The sequence below is a fragment of the Cornus florida genome, unplaced genomic scaffold, assembly GCF_030987335.1.
Source record: "Cornus florida cultivar Cherokee Brave unplaced genomic scaffold, ASM3098733v1 CherokeeBrave_3.0.0_Hap2_Chr02, whole genome shotgun sequence".
Classification (NCBI taxonomy): Eukaryota; Viridiplantae; Streptophyta; class Magnoliopsida; order Cornales; family Cornaceae; genus Cornus; species Cornus florida.
Window position 1 is genome coordinate 20,247,664 of NW_026775572.1, and position 18,240 is coordinate 20,265,903.

The following is an 18,240-nucleotide window of genomic DNA, read 5'->3' on the forward strand; positions in this document are numbered from 1 at the left end:
CCTGTAAAGCTTTGCTCTTGCTTTCTTTGTGCTAAGCCCAGTTCTGGTTTTCCGTGGGCTTGGTTTTGATGGTATTGTTGGTCCTCTCTTCTTTGGATTGGGGAAAACCGGCCCATGAAGAGTCTCATCCAAAAAAAGGCGCCCACTCAACTAAAATAATAAAAGGGATATTGGAACAAAATACATTATGCATTTGAAAACAGCCACATGACTTGGGATCGATTTGATTAGACAAAAATTAATAGGAAAGTGTTAAAAAAAAAAAAATTTGAAAAATAAAAAAGGTGTAGTGAGAGAAATAAAATTTAAATTTCTTAAGATAAGTTTTTTTTAACAAAATTGTAAAAAAACTTCATTTCATGGTTTAGATATAATCAAAGTTACAAGAAAATATATACCTTGGCTAATTTATCCTTATTTTTATTAATAGAATAATAAGTCTAAATAAATTACTCTCCAATAATTATTTTTTGCTTTCTAAATGAAAATAACATAAAAATAAATGAATAATTTTTAGGATAATCACAGAAAAATATGGACCGTTTTACCATTTTTATAAAAAGTTGTGCATAAAAACATTTAGATTTAAGAGAAAAAAAAAACAAAAAAAAACAAAACATAATTATTCGTTCCCTAACTTATTCAATGGGGGCAATTTTTTGACAATTGAAATTCTTGAAAGGCATGAATACTTATCATTTGAAATATGATATTCTCACTCTAATTTCTATAGTTCTACTACCCTTGTACTTTTATTAATTAAAATCACAAAATCTGCCATTCTTGTTTCATGATATAATAGTTGGGGAGTGTGAATTTGTTTTTTAATACAATTTTATTAGTATATATTATCATTTCTTCCTTTCAGAGCCTGAAGATATCACTTGTTGTCACTTGTCAAAACCGATGGAGAAAAGGAAGATAATCTGATCCAGGAAAAAAGGTTGTTTACTCTGATACCCTTTAACATCTACCGGGAGGGTTTAAAATCCTTGGAGATATCTTTTTCTGAAAGGGTATTCTCTGGATTAAAATTTAGAACACTTGTGGCATTATAGTAAACAACAAATTAAGAATGACATCAGTCACGTATAATATAATTTTATGGTTGTAATAAAACTATATTAATAATTTAATATAGAATAAAAATACGGTATCTGTCATTATTTACTTCCATATCTCTTTCGATTTGGATGCAGTCCCATTCTTGGACATGGGAATCCTTCACGTGCGAGTGTACTGGACCTACTGGTTTGGTGGGTGAGGCTACGAGAGATTTCAGATTTGGACATGGGCTCCATAACTAATAGTATATAAAATGATTTTAAACCGACGGTATAAGGACCCATTCCACTATAAATTATTAATTTACTCTGTAATTCTTATTTTATTTTTTAATCTTTGAATTAAAACATGTGCTGACTCTTGCATTTAATTTTTTAATCGAGTTTTGCTTGACCACCTACAAAATTTTATAAAAAAAAAATTATTGCACAAATTTTATTAATAGTATTTTGCAAAATGAGGTTTGATATTTCATGCCACTAATATTCAGTTGATCTTTCTCTCAATCTCCTCAACACATTTCATATCAAATGTAAGAAAAATCAAATATAAACGTTCCTCGCACTCAAAGAGACACGTATATAAATAAAGGATGAAGTGTAAAAAAAAAATTATATTTTTATATACGGAATATGCAAAAATTTCGGGTTAAAAAGATTTTACATTTTTCAAATTAATGAGAAAATGATATTTGAAGTATTTATAAAAATAATTATATGCACAAATTTTATTAATAGTATTTTGCACAAAGTTTCACATATTAGAGATTTATATGCACATACTAAATAATGCATTACTATCATTTTTTATATAACAGAGTTTATTTTATTTTATTTGCATTGTGAAATTGAATTTTAGACAACCTCGCCGCTCAAAAAATATCAGGTTTATATTTAAATTTTTAGATAAATAATTTTTTTTAAGAGCATTCACATGAATTATGGTTAATTATAGTCACACTTCATGAAATTTGTCCTATTGACAATCAAATAAAAGTTGAATTGTTTTTTAACAATGACCACCCCCTCAAGTTTCATAAAGTTAACAAAGACATCCTCTAGTCATCTGTATATGATGAATTGACATTATTATCCCCTATTTGGACCATGAAATTACCTTATTAACCTTTACAACTCAATTTATTTAACTAGACTACCCTTTCATGCAAAAATAAATAAATATAATTAATTATATATAATTGTAATATATATATATATATATATATATATATATATATATATTGATGTGGTGGTTCATGGATGGAAGTTAGTACTAGTAATATTAAATTCTATATAATGTAATGTGAAAAGAGGAAAGTGGGATAATACCACTTGCAATGTGATATTTGATTCACACAACACCAAACCAAATTTCTTATATTACAAATAGAGTAATGCTATTTAATCTGATAAATAAAAATTTATTATTTCACTGAGTTTATGTAGTTATTTATATGTCAAATATAATGGGACTTGTATTAAAATATAAGCTAATTAACTATTTAGAAATTGTAGTCTCAGGTTTCATCTTAATATAGTATATTTGCTGGCAATTAAAGTTTTAATCATTATGTATATAAAATTGTGTATCTATTTTATATACATCACATTGCATTTCTGTAAGAATTTTTGAGATAAAACATTGTATCTTTGATCATTAAAATACATCAATTATTTTGATAGGCATTTGTTAATTGGTATAATGATTAAAACTAATAATTTATTTGACTCAAAAAAATAAAAATAAGGAGAGCAATTTAAAAATATATATATATTGCAAAGTATTAAAAAATTGTAAAGAAGCATTATAATTTTTATACAAATAAAATTCTTATATTTGAGTACCATAAAACTTGATGTGAAAAAAAAAAATAAAAAATAAAGAAAAGAAAAGACGTTGATACAACCATAAATAAAAACTAAAAAGATAAGAAAACATGTTATGAAAAATTGAAAAATAAGGGAGGCAAAAGAGACGTAATTTATGAAACAAACAAGAGTAGTGATGATACCTATTTAAGTTGAAATTTTAGAATAATCATATCATATTTTATTTATGTTGGGTTTAAGTTAGGTTATTAAAATAATTGATATTAAAACTTAAGTCACATAAAGCGAGAACGGGAGAGAGAACGAATTCGAGAGCGGGAGCGTGAGAGCGGAATAATTAAGTCATAAATAGTGAGAATTTGAGACAGAGCACGCGCAGAGTTTGAGAGTGAAAACACACTCAAAATGTAAAAACGACACTTATTAAGAAGAATTGCGTGGCTTAAGTTAAGTGGATCCTCATCCTTGTACCAATTTTGTTTTGCGAGTGTAATTAAGCTCATGAATTAAGTCGTAATCACTCCGAACTTGCATTGCGATACGTGCCTAGAGTAAGACGTGGGATACCTGCTCTAAAAAATAAAAAAAAAGGGTCGAATTCTACACAAACACGCATATGCGGTGGAGTGGTTAGGAAAGAGTGAGAGTATGGCGCATGACATAAAAAGGCAAAGACAAGTATGTGGGGCCTATTTGCGGCAGTACCGCGTGAATTGAATGCAACGGGTGGTCACTTATTTGCTGTCATCACTTTGCTACTGGCCTTTCTGGCGCGCTCTATCTGTGTCTTGCTTGTGAATAATAATTCTCTCTTCTGCTTCTTTATAACCCCTTCACGGGCTGACCAAATTATATACACTACTAATTCGATTTAGAGTGAGAAAAGAAAGAGAAAAAGATCAAAAGATTTCATCGAACTAGCACAGAAAGTAAAAGTACTTTACTGTGTTAGCTTTCTCGTCGGCAACGAGTCCAATGGACGATGAAAATTGGGTTCTGGTGAGAAGATCCACAGACAAAGACTACTGGAACCCAAGCTCCTCCGTAGACGCAGAGCCTTCGAAGCCTCTCAAGGTTAGGTTCAGTGAACCAGCCAAGCACTGGACCGATGCTATTCCCATCGGCAATGGCCGTCTCGGTGCTATGATTTGGGGCGGTGTCGCTTTGGAGACTCTTAATCTCAATGGTATGCTACTTCCACACTCTTCCATTTGGTTCCTGAGAAAATGGTGGAAAAGAAAGACAAAAGAGCTTTTTTGAGTTACATTTCGTGTTGTTTTTATTCTCAATAAATAGAGTTAGTGAGTTAGACGTGTTTTCTTTTCCTACATTTTCTTGGTAGCTAAATAAATCACAATCTGAGTATGTATAGTTGATCTATTATATGAATTTTCTGAAATTATTGCAGTAACTAAAAATAGCAAAAGTAGGTTTGGTTTATTGAATTATAGTTGTCAGATTTAATTTTCTATGCTGCATTTTCACCTTTAGTTCAATTGAGTTTGCATTCGTGGTGTTCATTTTTCAGATGACATTGTGCTTGTTTACTGAAGAAACAGAGGAAAAGTAACAATTAAATCTTTAACATGATTTAGTTTGTTGTGTAATCTGAAAATTTTACTTACTGTTGGGAAAACTGACAAACAACCACCACCAGCACTGGGCCACTGCCGAAGATGACCTCTGGTACTCTCCTCCCAAATGGAAGGTGAGGTTCGAGCCCACATAATGAAGCAGAATTCCAACCACATAAGAACTTCAAATTTTAAGTGGAAGGCCCTTTGATAAGTAAAATCCAGAAGATAACTCTGAATAATTTATTCTACTATACATTATGAGTTTACAATCTTGATCATGCTAGAGACACATCACAAGAAAAACAAATATTCTTCACCAAGGTTAATCAACTCTGATGTATGTTGGGAACAACCAACAGCAATTATGCTGTTGGTGATGCCAAACCGAAATCTGACCATTTATATCTGAAACTTCCAATGTCACAAGCAACCTCATGTAATTTGAGCTTGAGCACGCCTTCCAATTGTGACTGGTAAGTGGGCTGCAATTTTTACTTTTCTCAACAAAGGAAAGATTCCTAATTCCGGGAACTTTCTCTGACGATCCTGCTATGAACTCAACCTTAGCAATAGAAGGAACAACACAATTTTGTAATTTGGATTGCCATGACACAGCTATTAGTTTCTGACAATCCTAATGTGGACTGTATTGAATACCCATGTACCTCCCCAATACAACCTTGCCATTTCTAATATCATAGAAAAAATTTAGAAATGTCTTTGAGATACCTAAAACTAACCCAAATAGTTAAATAACTTGCATTAGGTTTAGTGAGTGGAAGTTCTAAAATTTCAGGTTCCAAAGACTGAAAGTTCTTGGGGTTTTTCCCAAATTATTTTCTTTGCCTAAATAATTCCTATTGACTAAATGAGATTCATTAACCAATTAAATTATCATTATTGTGGTACTAAGATGTCTAATGAAATGTATACATAGCAACTAGTTTCACCTCTCTTCTATCTGTCTGCGACAAAAGTAAACTTACAGCATATATGGTTTGAATTATTTCTGCAGAGGACACGCTTTGGACTGGGATTCCTGGGGACTATACAAACCCAGATGCTCCAAAGGCACTATCAGAGGTCAGAAAACTTGTTGACGATGGTCAATATGCCGAAGCCACTGCAGCTGCAGTCAAACTGTCAGATAATCCTTCTGATGTATGCTGCTTCATTGTATTTATATTTTAGTTATATTTCTTTGTTCTGTTAATACTGAATTAATACAATTATATGATGAACATGGAATACAGTAAACTTTCAAGTTTCAATTCTTATTCTATTACTGTACAATGAAATCTATTTTTTCACTTTGGTATTGGGGTCTTTCATTCAATTACTTGCTTAGTATGATATGCCATCACCGAGGCCACTGTTAAAAAAGACCATAGGTTGAAGCCACGAGTAAGGACATAATCTCCCTAGGCTAGGAGTATGACTCTACAAAGAATCGATTGGAGAAGCAAACCCATTTAACTGACATTAAGTAGTTGAAATTAAGATTTGTCGCGCTAGGCTGGGTCCATGTTTCTTTCTCACCTACACAATCTCCTTGTAGGGTTCATCTAGTGGTGCATATACAAATAAGTACTTATCACTTTAATTAAATGTCTATATTGAGGCTCATATGCAAGACAGGTCAGGTGCACTAGAAGCTGAAGAGGACAGTCAAAGTAGGACAATGCCCGTATTAGTGCAACAAACACACACACGCGCGCGCGCACATACATACAGGGGTTGAGAGAAAGTGCTAGATTCATTGAGTTTAGCCTTATATCTAAGTTATAATGTTTTTTACATTAACCAAAATTTTACTTTTGTTGGCACCTTGTGTTCAATCTGTTTGTAATTTCCCCCGCCCCCTTTTTTTCCTGATTTGATCACTATGTGAGTTCTCCTGTTCCTTCACTCTCATTAAGATGACGAAGGATTCATTCCAGAAAAGGAGTTTAAAACAGTTATAGGAATAATATCCTAATGATTTTTCTTGTGATGATGAAGGTTTACCAACTTCTAGGCGATATCAAGCTGGAGTTTGATGAATCCCATGTTGCATTTGCTGAGGAAACCTATAGGAGGGAGCTAGACTTGGACACTGCAACAGTAAAAGTTAAATATTCCGCAAGCGGTGTAGAATTCACAAGAGAACATTTTGCTTCAAATCCAGATCAAGTGATTGTGACAAAAATTTCTGGAAGCAAATCTGGGTCTTTGTCCTTCACAGTATCTCTTGACAGCAAGTTGCACCATACTTCACATGTAAATGGTAAAAATCAAATTATCTTGGAAGGAAGTTGTCCTGGTAAAAGAATCAAACCTAAACTGAATGAAAATGACAATCCAAAAGGAATTCAGTTTTCTGCTGTTCTTGACCTACAAATTAGTGATGGTGTGGGTGTGATACATGTTATGGACGATAGGAAGCTGAAAGTTGAGGGTTCAGATTGGGCTGTCATGCTTCTGGTGGCTTCATCTTCTTTTGATGGGCCATTCACTAAGCCTTCAGATTCTAAAAAGGATCCTACTTCAGAGTCGTTGAGCACATTAAATTCAATAAGAAAGTTGTCATATACTGATCTTTACACACGTCACTTAGATGACTATCAGAAACTTTTTCATCGTGTCTCGCTGCAGCTTTCTAAAAGCTCTAGGAATGTTACTAATCTATATTCAGAAGGAGGTGAAGATGATACAGTTTCAACTGCAGCGAGGGTGAAATCTTTTAAAACTGATGAGGATCCCTCTTTGGTGGAGCTACTATTCCAGTATGGTCGATATCTGCTTATTTCTTGTTCACGGCCTGGAACTCAGGTGGCAAACCTGCAGGGAATATGGAACAACAAAATTGAGCCACCATGGGAGTATGTCTGCACTATCTCTCTCTCCTTTTATCTATTTATTTAATTGTTGTGTTTTTCTTTTCATGTTGTGCACTAGTGCTTCAACCATTAGGCATGATACTCTTCCTCTTCTCCAAATGTCCCTTTCTGAAGTACAGTAATGCTACTTGGATATAAGAAGCATCCTCATTTGTTATAAAACTGGACTTCTTAATTGCATTAAACATTCTTGTCGATTTAATTAGATTTCTGACCTGTGAAATTTTCATGTTGGAGTGCTGTTATTTTTTCAATGTTACTGTACCTAAAGAAGCATAAATCTGCAACAGGAAAAGGTGTACTTTCTCTCTTTATTTTCTTTTTCTTAATCCTAGCAAGGAGTATCCTGTATGTTAAACAAAAACAGGACAGTAGTCTCGAAGGAGTAAATATGTTTGATGGATTATTAAACACTAGAAACATTTGACAAAGTAAACTGTCTAGTATTTTCCAAGCAAAACTGAATAATGGAAATATGGGAGCAACTAACCTGAAAATTGACAAGAGAATATGTTTGTTATATTATTCTTCTATGCAGTATGACAACTGCTTCCTATTGATAACAACATGAGATATTAACAGTCTTCTTCTTCTTCTTCTTCTTCTTCTTTTTTTTTTTTTTCCCCTTCCGGTAAGGTATTAACAAAGTTTCATAGTGCTGCTTAATTTTTTCATCTATTGCATCAAAATATTATCTAGAAGTCTACTTGACCATATATTTTATTTTTTCTTCAGTGGAGCTCCTCACTTGAATATCAATCTTCAAATGAACTATTGGCCTTCCCTTCCTTGCAACCTCAAGGAGTGCCAGGAGCCATTGTTTGATTACACTTCATCTTTGTCTGTGAATGGGAGTAAAACTGCAAAAGTAAGTAACTCTACATTCTAGATTACATTTGTTGCCCTCATAAATTATACTATTTATCTAGTGTTATTGTATTTGTCTGTTCTAGCACCAGAACATAGGCCTTGTAAAGAAGAGGTTTTCCACAAGTGGAACTAAAGAAAGATAAGTTACAAACATTGAAAGTCATTGTTTGGAGTTAAGTGGTAAATTTTCTAACACAGTATTGAGCAAAGAGGATTCAGCAAGTATAAATTATGCATGAGCACATAAAGTTTCTATAACAATAATAAACCCATGTCCCCATGGAAGGTACCTTTACTCATTAAATCCGAACGTGTTGTAATGATTTCAACCATCCTATTAGGAGTGCAATGCATACACAGATACACTGTACACGATAAAGTATCACAAGACTGCAAATTCACATGATATTTAGCAACGGTCAAGGCCCAGAATGTACTCTGCCTTCTTGTTCTCAATGAAAATTTAATTTGTTTACTCTTTCTACATTCTCTATGTGCAACATTGTTTTATTCAGTCACAGAATGTTACAGGTGAACTATGAAGCTAGTGGCTGGGTTGTACATCAAGTGTCTGATATATGGGCCAAAACATCTCCAGATCGAGGTGAAGCTGTATGGGCTTTGTGGCCAATGGGTGGAGCATGGCTTTGCACACATCTCTGGGAGCATTATTCTTATACAATGGATAAAGTAAATGATTCTGATTCTGTTATGCCTTATTTTCTTTCTTTCCTCCTCTTTTTCTAGACTATCTATGCCTGCTATACAGTCTACTCATTATTTCTCAAAACATCTGATTTGACTCTCATGTAAGAAGTTAATATGGAGGGAGAAGGCACTCATTATGAACTCTTTCTTTTCACTTTTGATGTTTGGTTTAGAGTTTCTTTTGGATCTTAAGAGGAAATAATTATCTACACCAAGGGGAATTGTTTATGTTAGATTATATAACTGTTTAAATATTGAACTCCTTAATTTCAAAGTTTTGGTGTAATGCTCTAGATGCCCAAGTTGAATTAATGTTTAGTATATTGGCTTAGGATTCCTTATGAATGCTAGTATATGTGAAAGAAGAAAGGAAGGGAAGAAGGCGGTGAAAAGAGAAGAAGAGGAGCTCCAAGAGACAAAAAGAGAGGGTGAGAGGAGTGAAGGATAGAGGCGGGGGAGGCGAGACAGCTCTCATATCTCCTTCATCCTTTTCTTTTTCCCTTAATATTTTATGCAATAACTCCTGTCTTTGGGCTTTATGTAAGAATAAATAAACATCCTATCAGTAACATTTGAGGCTATAGAATCTACTCAAAAGACCACTAAAACTTCTCAAAAATAGATGAAAACACAAAATATTACAAGAAAATAGACTCCTGAAACTCTAATGATTAGTACACATCAGTAGCTATATCACATTCACTAAAGTCCCGCACCGGAAAAAACTACTCACCGACAGAAAAATTAAAAAGGCAAAAGGGGGGATGAATTCAACATAAAGTTTAAAGTTGGCTTGAGATTACTGCCAATTCTAGTTCCCACATTTATTTTAAGAACACATCCTTTACAAAAAATTTACCACATAATTGCTTTTCCATACAATAAGTTGGTCTTTTATATTAAAAAGATGTCTTATTGATTCTAAACATTGTTCAAAGTTGATGTATAGCCGTATTAATTACTATCTCTCGAGAGACCAAGATAGTAGATTACAGCATATCACTTCAATATGAGGCAATATGTGACAACACACCATATGATGCTAAAAGATTATTATTATTATTATTATTTTTTTTTTGTAAAAGTTAAGAATTAATAATACCATAGTAGTTCATTATTTTTTAAAAATACACCACCTAACTAGCACATAACATTATCAAACAGATTGTTATTGGCATTGTTGAGCTAGTTTATTACAATAGTGCATTGCATTGTCTATAAATCCGAATTTTCTTGCAAATCTAAAGTGGTATAAATCAGTCATTATCACCTTTATCTTCATCAGCATCATCTCCAAACATTTTTATATGCTTAAGGAACACAACTTGTAGATCTTACTGCTCAGATCATCGAATCTTCTAAAGACCTCTCGAAATTTCGACCTTTTATGTCAAATCTTCATAGCAGAGTGGGTAGAAGTGTGTTTTATGTTCTTTGTTGTGTTTGAAATAGAGTAGATGGTTTAGTTGGAGAGAGAAGAGTTGTTTGCCTCGCATGTGCAAATTAGCCAACAGCAAACAATTTACAAGCTGTCTCACCATATAGCAAGACGATTCGGAATCGTTTGGTCATACGTCACCGATATGGCCAAAAGGACCCCTGAGTTATTATGATATAGAATTAGACATTTGATCCGAATTTTAAATGGTCGAGTCAACTCCATATCATTTTATTCTTCAAACTTTGGTTCTCATATACAATGCCTAGAAACAACCCATTGTAGGAAAATTAAGACTCTCTTACTGCCGGGCCTCAAATTAGGCAAGCAAAGAACTTTCGTTGTGATTCTTTTGGTTATGATGATACTGGAAGATTCAGTATCTCTCATAAGAAATTGAAGTATGCCTAAACCTTAGGGAGTTGGGCTTGAAATGATTTCAACTTTTAAATTGGCCGCCTCACTTCAAAACAGTGAGGACCGAATCCAATGGCCTAGTTTGATTGCAAACCATTACACTACTACCATGTCTTGTAAATGTAGTAGAGACAGTGATAACTTGAAACATGGTTCTAATGGTGATGATGACATGAATGTCTATACTCTAATTACACATATGGTGCTAAATGGCTGAAAAAGGTTGATGAACCCAGCGTCAAGCAATATGTTCAAACTTACAGTTAAGTGATTTATAGGAGAGTAGGAGACTGATTCAGTTTGCAATTTCTGCTGCAATGAAAATTAAGATGGAACCCAGCAATAATGTATAATGAAAATTGAAGGTGGTCTACCTCAAAATTTGTTTGTTGTGGATCGTATGGTAATCTATAGCCTTGTGATTCAGGGACTTTTTCATGTAAGTGGGTAACCGTTTGCTAGACTCTTGAATAACATCTTTTGTGTTTTGGAATAATAATTTCATACTCCCCCTTCCTTGGATAGACGTTCATTTTGAAGTGGGATATTATATATACTCCAGTATAGGTTTGCTCATAATACTGAATTCTTTACTGATCAACACACACACAGACACACACATTCTGAACTCAAAACTCTCTGATAGGAGAATGATGCTAATATTTGTTGATGTTATTAGGATTTTCTGGAAAAAATGGCATATCCCTTGCTGGAAGGTTGTGCTTCATTTTTGTTGGACTGGTTAATTGAAGGCCGGGGAGGATATCTGGAAACCAACCCATCAACATCACCTGAACATACTTTTATTGCTCCTGATGGTAAACCTGCTAGTGTGAGCTTCTCATCAACCATGGACATGGCAATCATAAAAGAAGTTTTTTCCGCCATTGTTTCTGCTGCAGAGGTAAAGCTCCTGTTCTAGATCTGCATAAGATTTTCCAAGTGGGTTTGACACATGTTCACTTTTTCCCTTTAGTTTTGAAATTTTCTAATAATGCCCCTTCTCCCACTTTGTCGTTGTTCCAAACAATATACTGCTCTTAATTCTGGACCGACTTGATGTATCTCCAAATCCTTTTTTATCCCATTTATTGGTGGTGCTACTATTCCACTAAACTATTTTTTCCTCCTAACAAGTCCACATGAAGCCACCAAATCATGCTCCACCTCACTAGTAAAATGCAATTGACCATCTCCATATGATTGTGTTGCATAAAGTGGCTACTAGTTTTGATTGGGTCATGGCTAAAAATTCAATTCTACAAGTTTTTTTTTGACTGATTTGTTTCAAAATGGTTTTTATTTCTAAACTTTCCCTTGGACTGATGTGATGACAACATCAGTTTGTTCAATAATATTTATGTAAACACAAGTCATAGCCTTCATATGGAAATCAGTGACTTGAAAGTGCATAGCTACGTGAGGAGAGTAATACTGATCCCTTATAAAATGGCAATTCATCTGTGTTTTTGCATTCATGAAACACAGACATGGAGGCAATGTGAACAACACTTAATATTCACACTAATATCATCAGCGTAGAGTGGTGTAGGATCTGAAAAATAATATATTAGTATCTCTTGAGAGATTTCTTTACCAAACAACTACACTACAAACTGACGATATAGCAAGATATTCAGCCTCATCAAATGACTTGTTGGACTTAAATGAAATGAGGGTCACTAAGGAACACACACCAGGGTATCTGCTGCTAGCCAAAATCACCATGTTTGACAAGAAAGAATCCTAACTTCATATCAACTTGTAAAAATAGAAACACACACAGAACACATGCAAATAAAAACTTCAATGTTGACATGTTATGCTATGGAACCTCAATAAAAATGTAATTCCAACAAATTATTAAGTTGTAAAATTAAATTTTGAATTGTGCCCTGAAATATAATCATATATGCATATTTATTAAAGAACTTCTAAGTTAAGGAAAAGTGGCCAAGAGCTTGAAGATTAGTAATCTTTTTCCCACAAGTTTTGTGGGAAGAAGCATCAACAAACTTCAATGTCAACATGTTATGCTATGGAACCTCAACAAAAATGTAATTCCAACAAATTATTAAGTTGTAAAATTAAAATTTGAATTATGCCCTGAAATATAATCATATATGCATAATTATTAAAGAACTTCTAAGTTAAGGAATAGTGGCCAAGAGCTTGAAGATTAGTTTTCTTTTTCCCACAAGTTTTGTGGGAAGAAGCATCAACAAACTTCCTTTCTGTATATTCTGATTGTTTCTTTTGGTGAGCTTGTGGAAAATAATAATAATAATAATTAAGTTTGCAATATTGAGGAATTTTTGAAACTAAAGGGGAAAGGTAATACAAGTAAACTGAGAAGGCAAATGAGCTCTGCCTCTCCTAGGTTTTTTTTTTTTTTTTAATCTTTATTAGCTATTTATATTTTTTTAATCTATATGCTTTATTTTTTATTTTAATCTTTATTAGCTATTTATTATTTTTTTAATCTAGATGCTTTATATAAAATTATTGCTTGAGAACAGATCTTGGGAAGAAGTAAGGATGTTCTAGTTGAACAAGTTCGTACAGCCCAACCACGGCTTTATCCAACAAAAATTGCTAGAGACGGTTCCATTATGGAATGGGTATGTAAAAAGCTTGAATGTAACTCCAATTCTTTCTGTTTTCCAACAAAGCTTATCATGTACAATTATGGAAACGTAACACAAATCTGCTTTCATTTTGGTTGAGAAGTATGAATCTTATCTGTTTTTTATAATGGCAGGCGAAAGATTTTGAGGACCCAGAGGTGCACCATCGGCATGTATCGCACCTATTTGGCCTGTTTCCTGGGCACACAATAACTGTTGAGAGAACTCCCGACCTCTGTAAAGCTGCAGACAATACCCTTTATAAAAGAGGTTTGTTTTGTTTAAGAACAAGTAGAAAGGTTAATTCACTCTTGCAGGGTCCATTTGGTTGGGTGGGGAGAGATGGTGTAGGATTTCAGCACCAAACTGAGTTTTCATCCACATTATTCATAAATCAGAATTATTATATTTTCAGAATAAAAAAAGTCCTGCATGAAAGAAAAGAAAAGGGTTCTCACCTAAGTCACGCAGAGCAGGAGCGTGAGGGTGGGAACGGGAGTGGGTGTGAGAGCATGAAAGTGTTAAAATTTAGAACTTTTTGAGAGCAGGAGCTTCTTTCATATTGTATATATACATTTCCTTCCACATAGCACATTACTATATTAAATTATGGCATGGAACTGTTGTTTACTTTTTCTGAATTAGCCTATAGTGTTCTATATAATTGAATATCGTGTGGTTAACTAGATTAATTGGTGTACATTTAAACAAAAAGTAGTAGCTCGTTGCTGGATGGCCCGCCCTTCCACCATTAGGTTTTGGGAGCAGCACTTCTGAAATGCACGCACATGTAAAGCCTAACCAATTGGTACATAAAACCAAACCGCTTGGGATCCACGAATTGATATGATAAGTTCGTGGAGCGACAAAAAAAGGCATTTCTGCTTTAAAACCATGGATTCGCGGATGCAATGAGAGAACGTACCCCTGTTGATCAAATCATGTGACTAAAGTTCTTGCCAATTGTGATTGTAAAAGAGAGAGTAATGTCATATCTTGAATGCAAAAGGTGATTTCTGTACATGCAATGGATAAATCAGATAAACAGGGGGTCTGAAAATGCATAGATGCCCCATTTTGGTCCAGAGCCTCCTTCCCACTAAGAACTCAGCTAGGGAAAGTTTACACTTGCAGCTGTCCAGAACTGCAAGGAAGGGCCACCGGGGATATGCAAACTGACACGGCAATTAGGGGATCCTATCTAGAACATAACCTTAGTCAGGAGACCTTGCATTCAGCGTACACTGTAAACTATAGGATTATTACCCATTCGCAGTTGCTGGCCGACCCGTTTGTACGGGATAAAGGCAAGAATGATGATCACCCATTCACAGTTTCTACTTCATTTTGTTAGCTGAGGTCTTTGTGATTCTGAGCCTAAGTTTGTTGAAGTGTGATTTTACTTAATTGTCGAAATAGTTCCGTTTATAATTTTCATCACTTGAAACAGGGGAAGATGGTCCTGGTTGGTCAACGACATGGAAAACTGCCTTATGGGCGCGTCTTCGCAACAGCGAGCATGCATATCGGATGGTCAAGCATTTATTTGACTTAGTGGATCCTGATCATGAAAGTGACTTTGAAGGAGGCCTTTACAGTAACCTGTTCACTGCACACCCTCCTTTCCAGATTGATGCCAACTTTGGGTAAGCAGTTTTACCTTCTATTTGTCAAGAAAATCTTTGTCAACCATTTAAATTCCTTCTGGTGATTCAATTCATGAGTTAACAGTATCTAACCCCAGAAAAGCAGGTGCATTTGCATGCCTCTACCAAGATTTTTATTATATTCAAAATCTGAGGGGTGTTTGAAGTCCTTCCCTATGTCCATCGATAAAATTCTACTGTTAAATGACATGTATAAAATATGGTGTGGAATTTTGCGGATTTCTCATCACACTTTGGCCTTAATTGTAAAGATTTTCATGTTTCTTAACCTCTAGGCTCCATTAGGTTCGTGAATCCAGTGAGGGGAAAGAAAAGACAATTGCAAACAAAATTATTCTTGTTTGTTTAGCTAGAGGAAAATAAATTTTTACTGGGGGGAAAAAAAAATAGGAAAAGTAAATTTGATGCAAAGGGAGAAATGTTAATTATATACATGCCATTGATTCATTTCCTGATTCCTCTCGAGGAAAAAACAATTTCTATGTTATGCAAGTATAATGGAAAAAGATGAGTTTCTTTTCCTTCCTTTTCATTTCATTCACTAAATGTGCGAACCAAATAGAGCCTAACTATTGAAAGAAAAAGCAAGCATATGTGGTATGTGTGTATGTGTGTGAGGCATTTAATGTAAAGGAACTCATGTTCCTTACACAAATGAACTCATACATTAGAAGCATTTTGATTTGTTTGGTGATAACTATGTATTTTGAAAGTATGGAACTGAATTCATTATATCCCATGTTAGTTGGATGTACCCCAATTATTTACTTGTGTCTCAAGATCACGTTTTAAGATGACAATATGGAGCAGTCTCTCTTTGTTGAAAAGTTGAAAAGAGGTTAGTTTTTAGGTTGAACTTGTACATGACCTAGCACTAGCAGTCTATATTTTCAGCTGACTGTTAGTCTAAGCTATAAGAATTTTATGTCTGTCTGAATTTTAAAATTTTGTTAAAAAAGCCGAGGACTTGGACAAGAACAATAATGCTATTACTGATGCTGATGCTAAGTTTGCAATTGTTGGTGCCAGTTTTTCTGCAGCAGTGGCTGAAATGCTTGTCCAGAGCACACTGAAGGATCTGTACCTACTTCCTGCTCTTCCCCGTGATAAATGGGTGAATGGCTGTGTTAAAGGGTTGAAAGCACGTGGTGGTGTGACGGTCAATATCTGCTGGAATGAAGGTGATCTCCATGAAATTGGCCTTTGGTCAAAGAATCAAAATTCTATCAAAAGATTACATTATAGAGGAACGACTATTTCAGCAAAAATATTACCTGGCAGAGTACACACATTTAATAAGCAGTTAAAATGTGTGAAAACGTACTCTCTCTCAGAAGCGGCTTTTCTTTGAACTCTCAGATCAACTTAGTCTTTTTGAAGAGTGTTTACTTTCTTAGTTCCAGTCAAATTTTCAGAGGAAATTAAAATTTTCCTATTTTTTTTAGCTGCTTTTCTTTTCCATTTTTTTTTTAGGAATTTAGGGGTCGGGATAAATGATTTATTTATTCATTTCTTCCTATGGTACATTTCATAACATATTTTTTGGAAAATTATTCATTTCACAGTTTAACAAATTCTTACTTTTTTTTTATCAGTGATTGCAATTTATTGTCCGGGTCGGCGCACTCTTATTTCCAATATCGGCTTTTGCCCTCAGTTTATGTTTTTTAGTGAGGTTAAATGACTAAATGTCATGGGAAAGGCATGCTCTGGACTATCAATGAATCATGATTTTTTGTTCAAATAGGAGTGCCCTCGTAATAGTTTCCTGTGACTTTGTATTGATTTGAAGTATTGATGAGTTCCTGTGACTATATGGGAGTAATAGTTGATATGATCTTTTTAAAACCATATTAATGGAAGCCGATTGATTAAATAAAACCGAATGGAAACATATAAATCTCAGAAAGCCACACATAGAAATTTAGTCGAATAGACGCACAAGAAAGTTTTAACTATACTGGCATATATATTCGGCATCCGTTAACAAATGTTTTGGTTATGAGGTATATATATATATCTTTCATGGCAAGAATGTTAGATTAGAAGATAATGGGTGCGAAGGTTCGAAGCCGGGCTCCTAGGACAATGAGGAGCAATTTACAAAGGCTTCTTTGGACAATGGGGAGCAACCTACGAAGGCGTTCACTGGTTATGAGGTACCTCAATCTTTGTACGGTGGCTTTTTAGGGCCTGTTTAGCAACTGTTTTTGTTTGCGTTTCTGTCTTCATCTGATGAACAATGTTTTGGTTATGGGATGTGTTCAATAGTGTTTTGGTTATGGGTTGCGTTATCGGTCCAAAAACATTAGGAAACACCCAACACAGTACTATTCAAATTGCAACAAAAGTTACTAAACGTATTTCTGTGTTTTGCTTAGCTTCGCAACAGTACACTACTCACAACAAAAAAATACGAAATAGAAACAAAAACGATTGCCAAACAGACCCTTACCCTTTTGGTAATACGTACACCTACTCAATTTAGGCTCAACGCCTCCATCCCTCCGCTTTAGTTCCTCATATTGCCCCTTATCTTAACAATTGCCCATTTGTTATTTTAGCAATTAGGTTAATTAATCTAAAGCTTCGAAGAAGAGTCAAGATCCTTGATGGTAGTTCTCCCTAATAAAGTCACAAGCATAACCAACTCTTTATGCATGTCGTAGGACCCAAAAACCTGCAATGCAGCCCACATTTTAGTTGATTTCAGTTCCTTAATGGCTGATATAAATCTTGGTGCCCGATTAACCAAGTGTATAGAAGGTTCCATACCTTTAATACCGAGTTCTACAAGAGTTAAAATAACGAGGGGACACACTCTCCAAAATGGAAATTTTTTTAATACCCCGAATACCTACACAGGCTACACCGTAGTACCCCAACCCGATTGAAACGGAGAGTTTTAATTTGGTTGGGGTGGTATTTTCCCGGTACCCTCGGGGTACCCAATACCTGTTTCTCCAAATGCAGAAGTAAAATATATGCCAATCTTTTGATCTTTTTTTTTTTACCTGTTAGAAATTCATCATTATAAACGATGCCAATGCGCTAGCTCAATTTGCTTATTTTGCGCCCTAGTTGAATCACAACCGCTGTTTATGCTACCCACACTCCACACTTTATTCTTGTAACAATTATACAAATATGAACACGAGACAAA

General features: G+C 34.5%; 1 protein-coding gene across 1 annotated transcript; it reads left to right on the forward strand.

Moving 5' to 3' along the window:
* Nucleotides 1–3,642: 3,642 nt before the first annotated feature.
* LOC132294127 (alpha-L-fucosidase 2) lies at nucleotides 3,643–16,690 on the forward strand. The gene is made up of 10 exons (XM_059791870.1): nucleotides 3,643–4,080; nucleotides 5,487–5,632; nucleotides 6,473–7,332; nucleotides 8,086–8,218; nucleotides 8,752–8,910; nucleotides 11,463–11,687; nucleotides 13,303–13,404; nucleotides 13,545–13,680; nucleotides 14,861–15,056; nucleotides 16,107–16,690. The coding sequence occupies exons 1-10, from the start codon at nucleotides 3,870–3,872 to the stop codon at nucleotides 16,426–16,428; spliced, it is 2,490 nt and encodes an 829-aa protein (XP_059647853.1). The 5' UTR covers nucleotides 3,643–3,869; the 3' UTR covers nucleotides 16,429–16,690.
* The last annotated feature ends 1,550 nt before the right edge of the window (nucleotides 16,691–18,240 follow it).

Bases quoted from the DNA above. Each gene is read 5' to 3' on its own strand.
- LOC132294127 (XM_059791870.1), top strand. From the start codon at position 3,870: ATGGACGATGAAAATTGGGTTCTGGTGAGAAGATCCACAGACAAAGAC. The intron at 13,405-13,544 runs GTATGTAAAAAG...TTATAATGGCAG, and splicing joins ACGGTTCCATTATGGAATGG to GCGAAAGATTTTGAGGACCC. The intron at 13,681-14,860 runs GTTTGTTTTGTT...CACTTGAAACAG, and splicing joins CAATACCCTTTATAAAAGAG to GGGAAGATGGTCCTGGTTGG.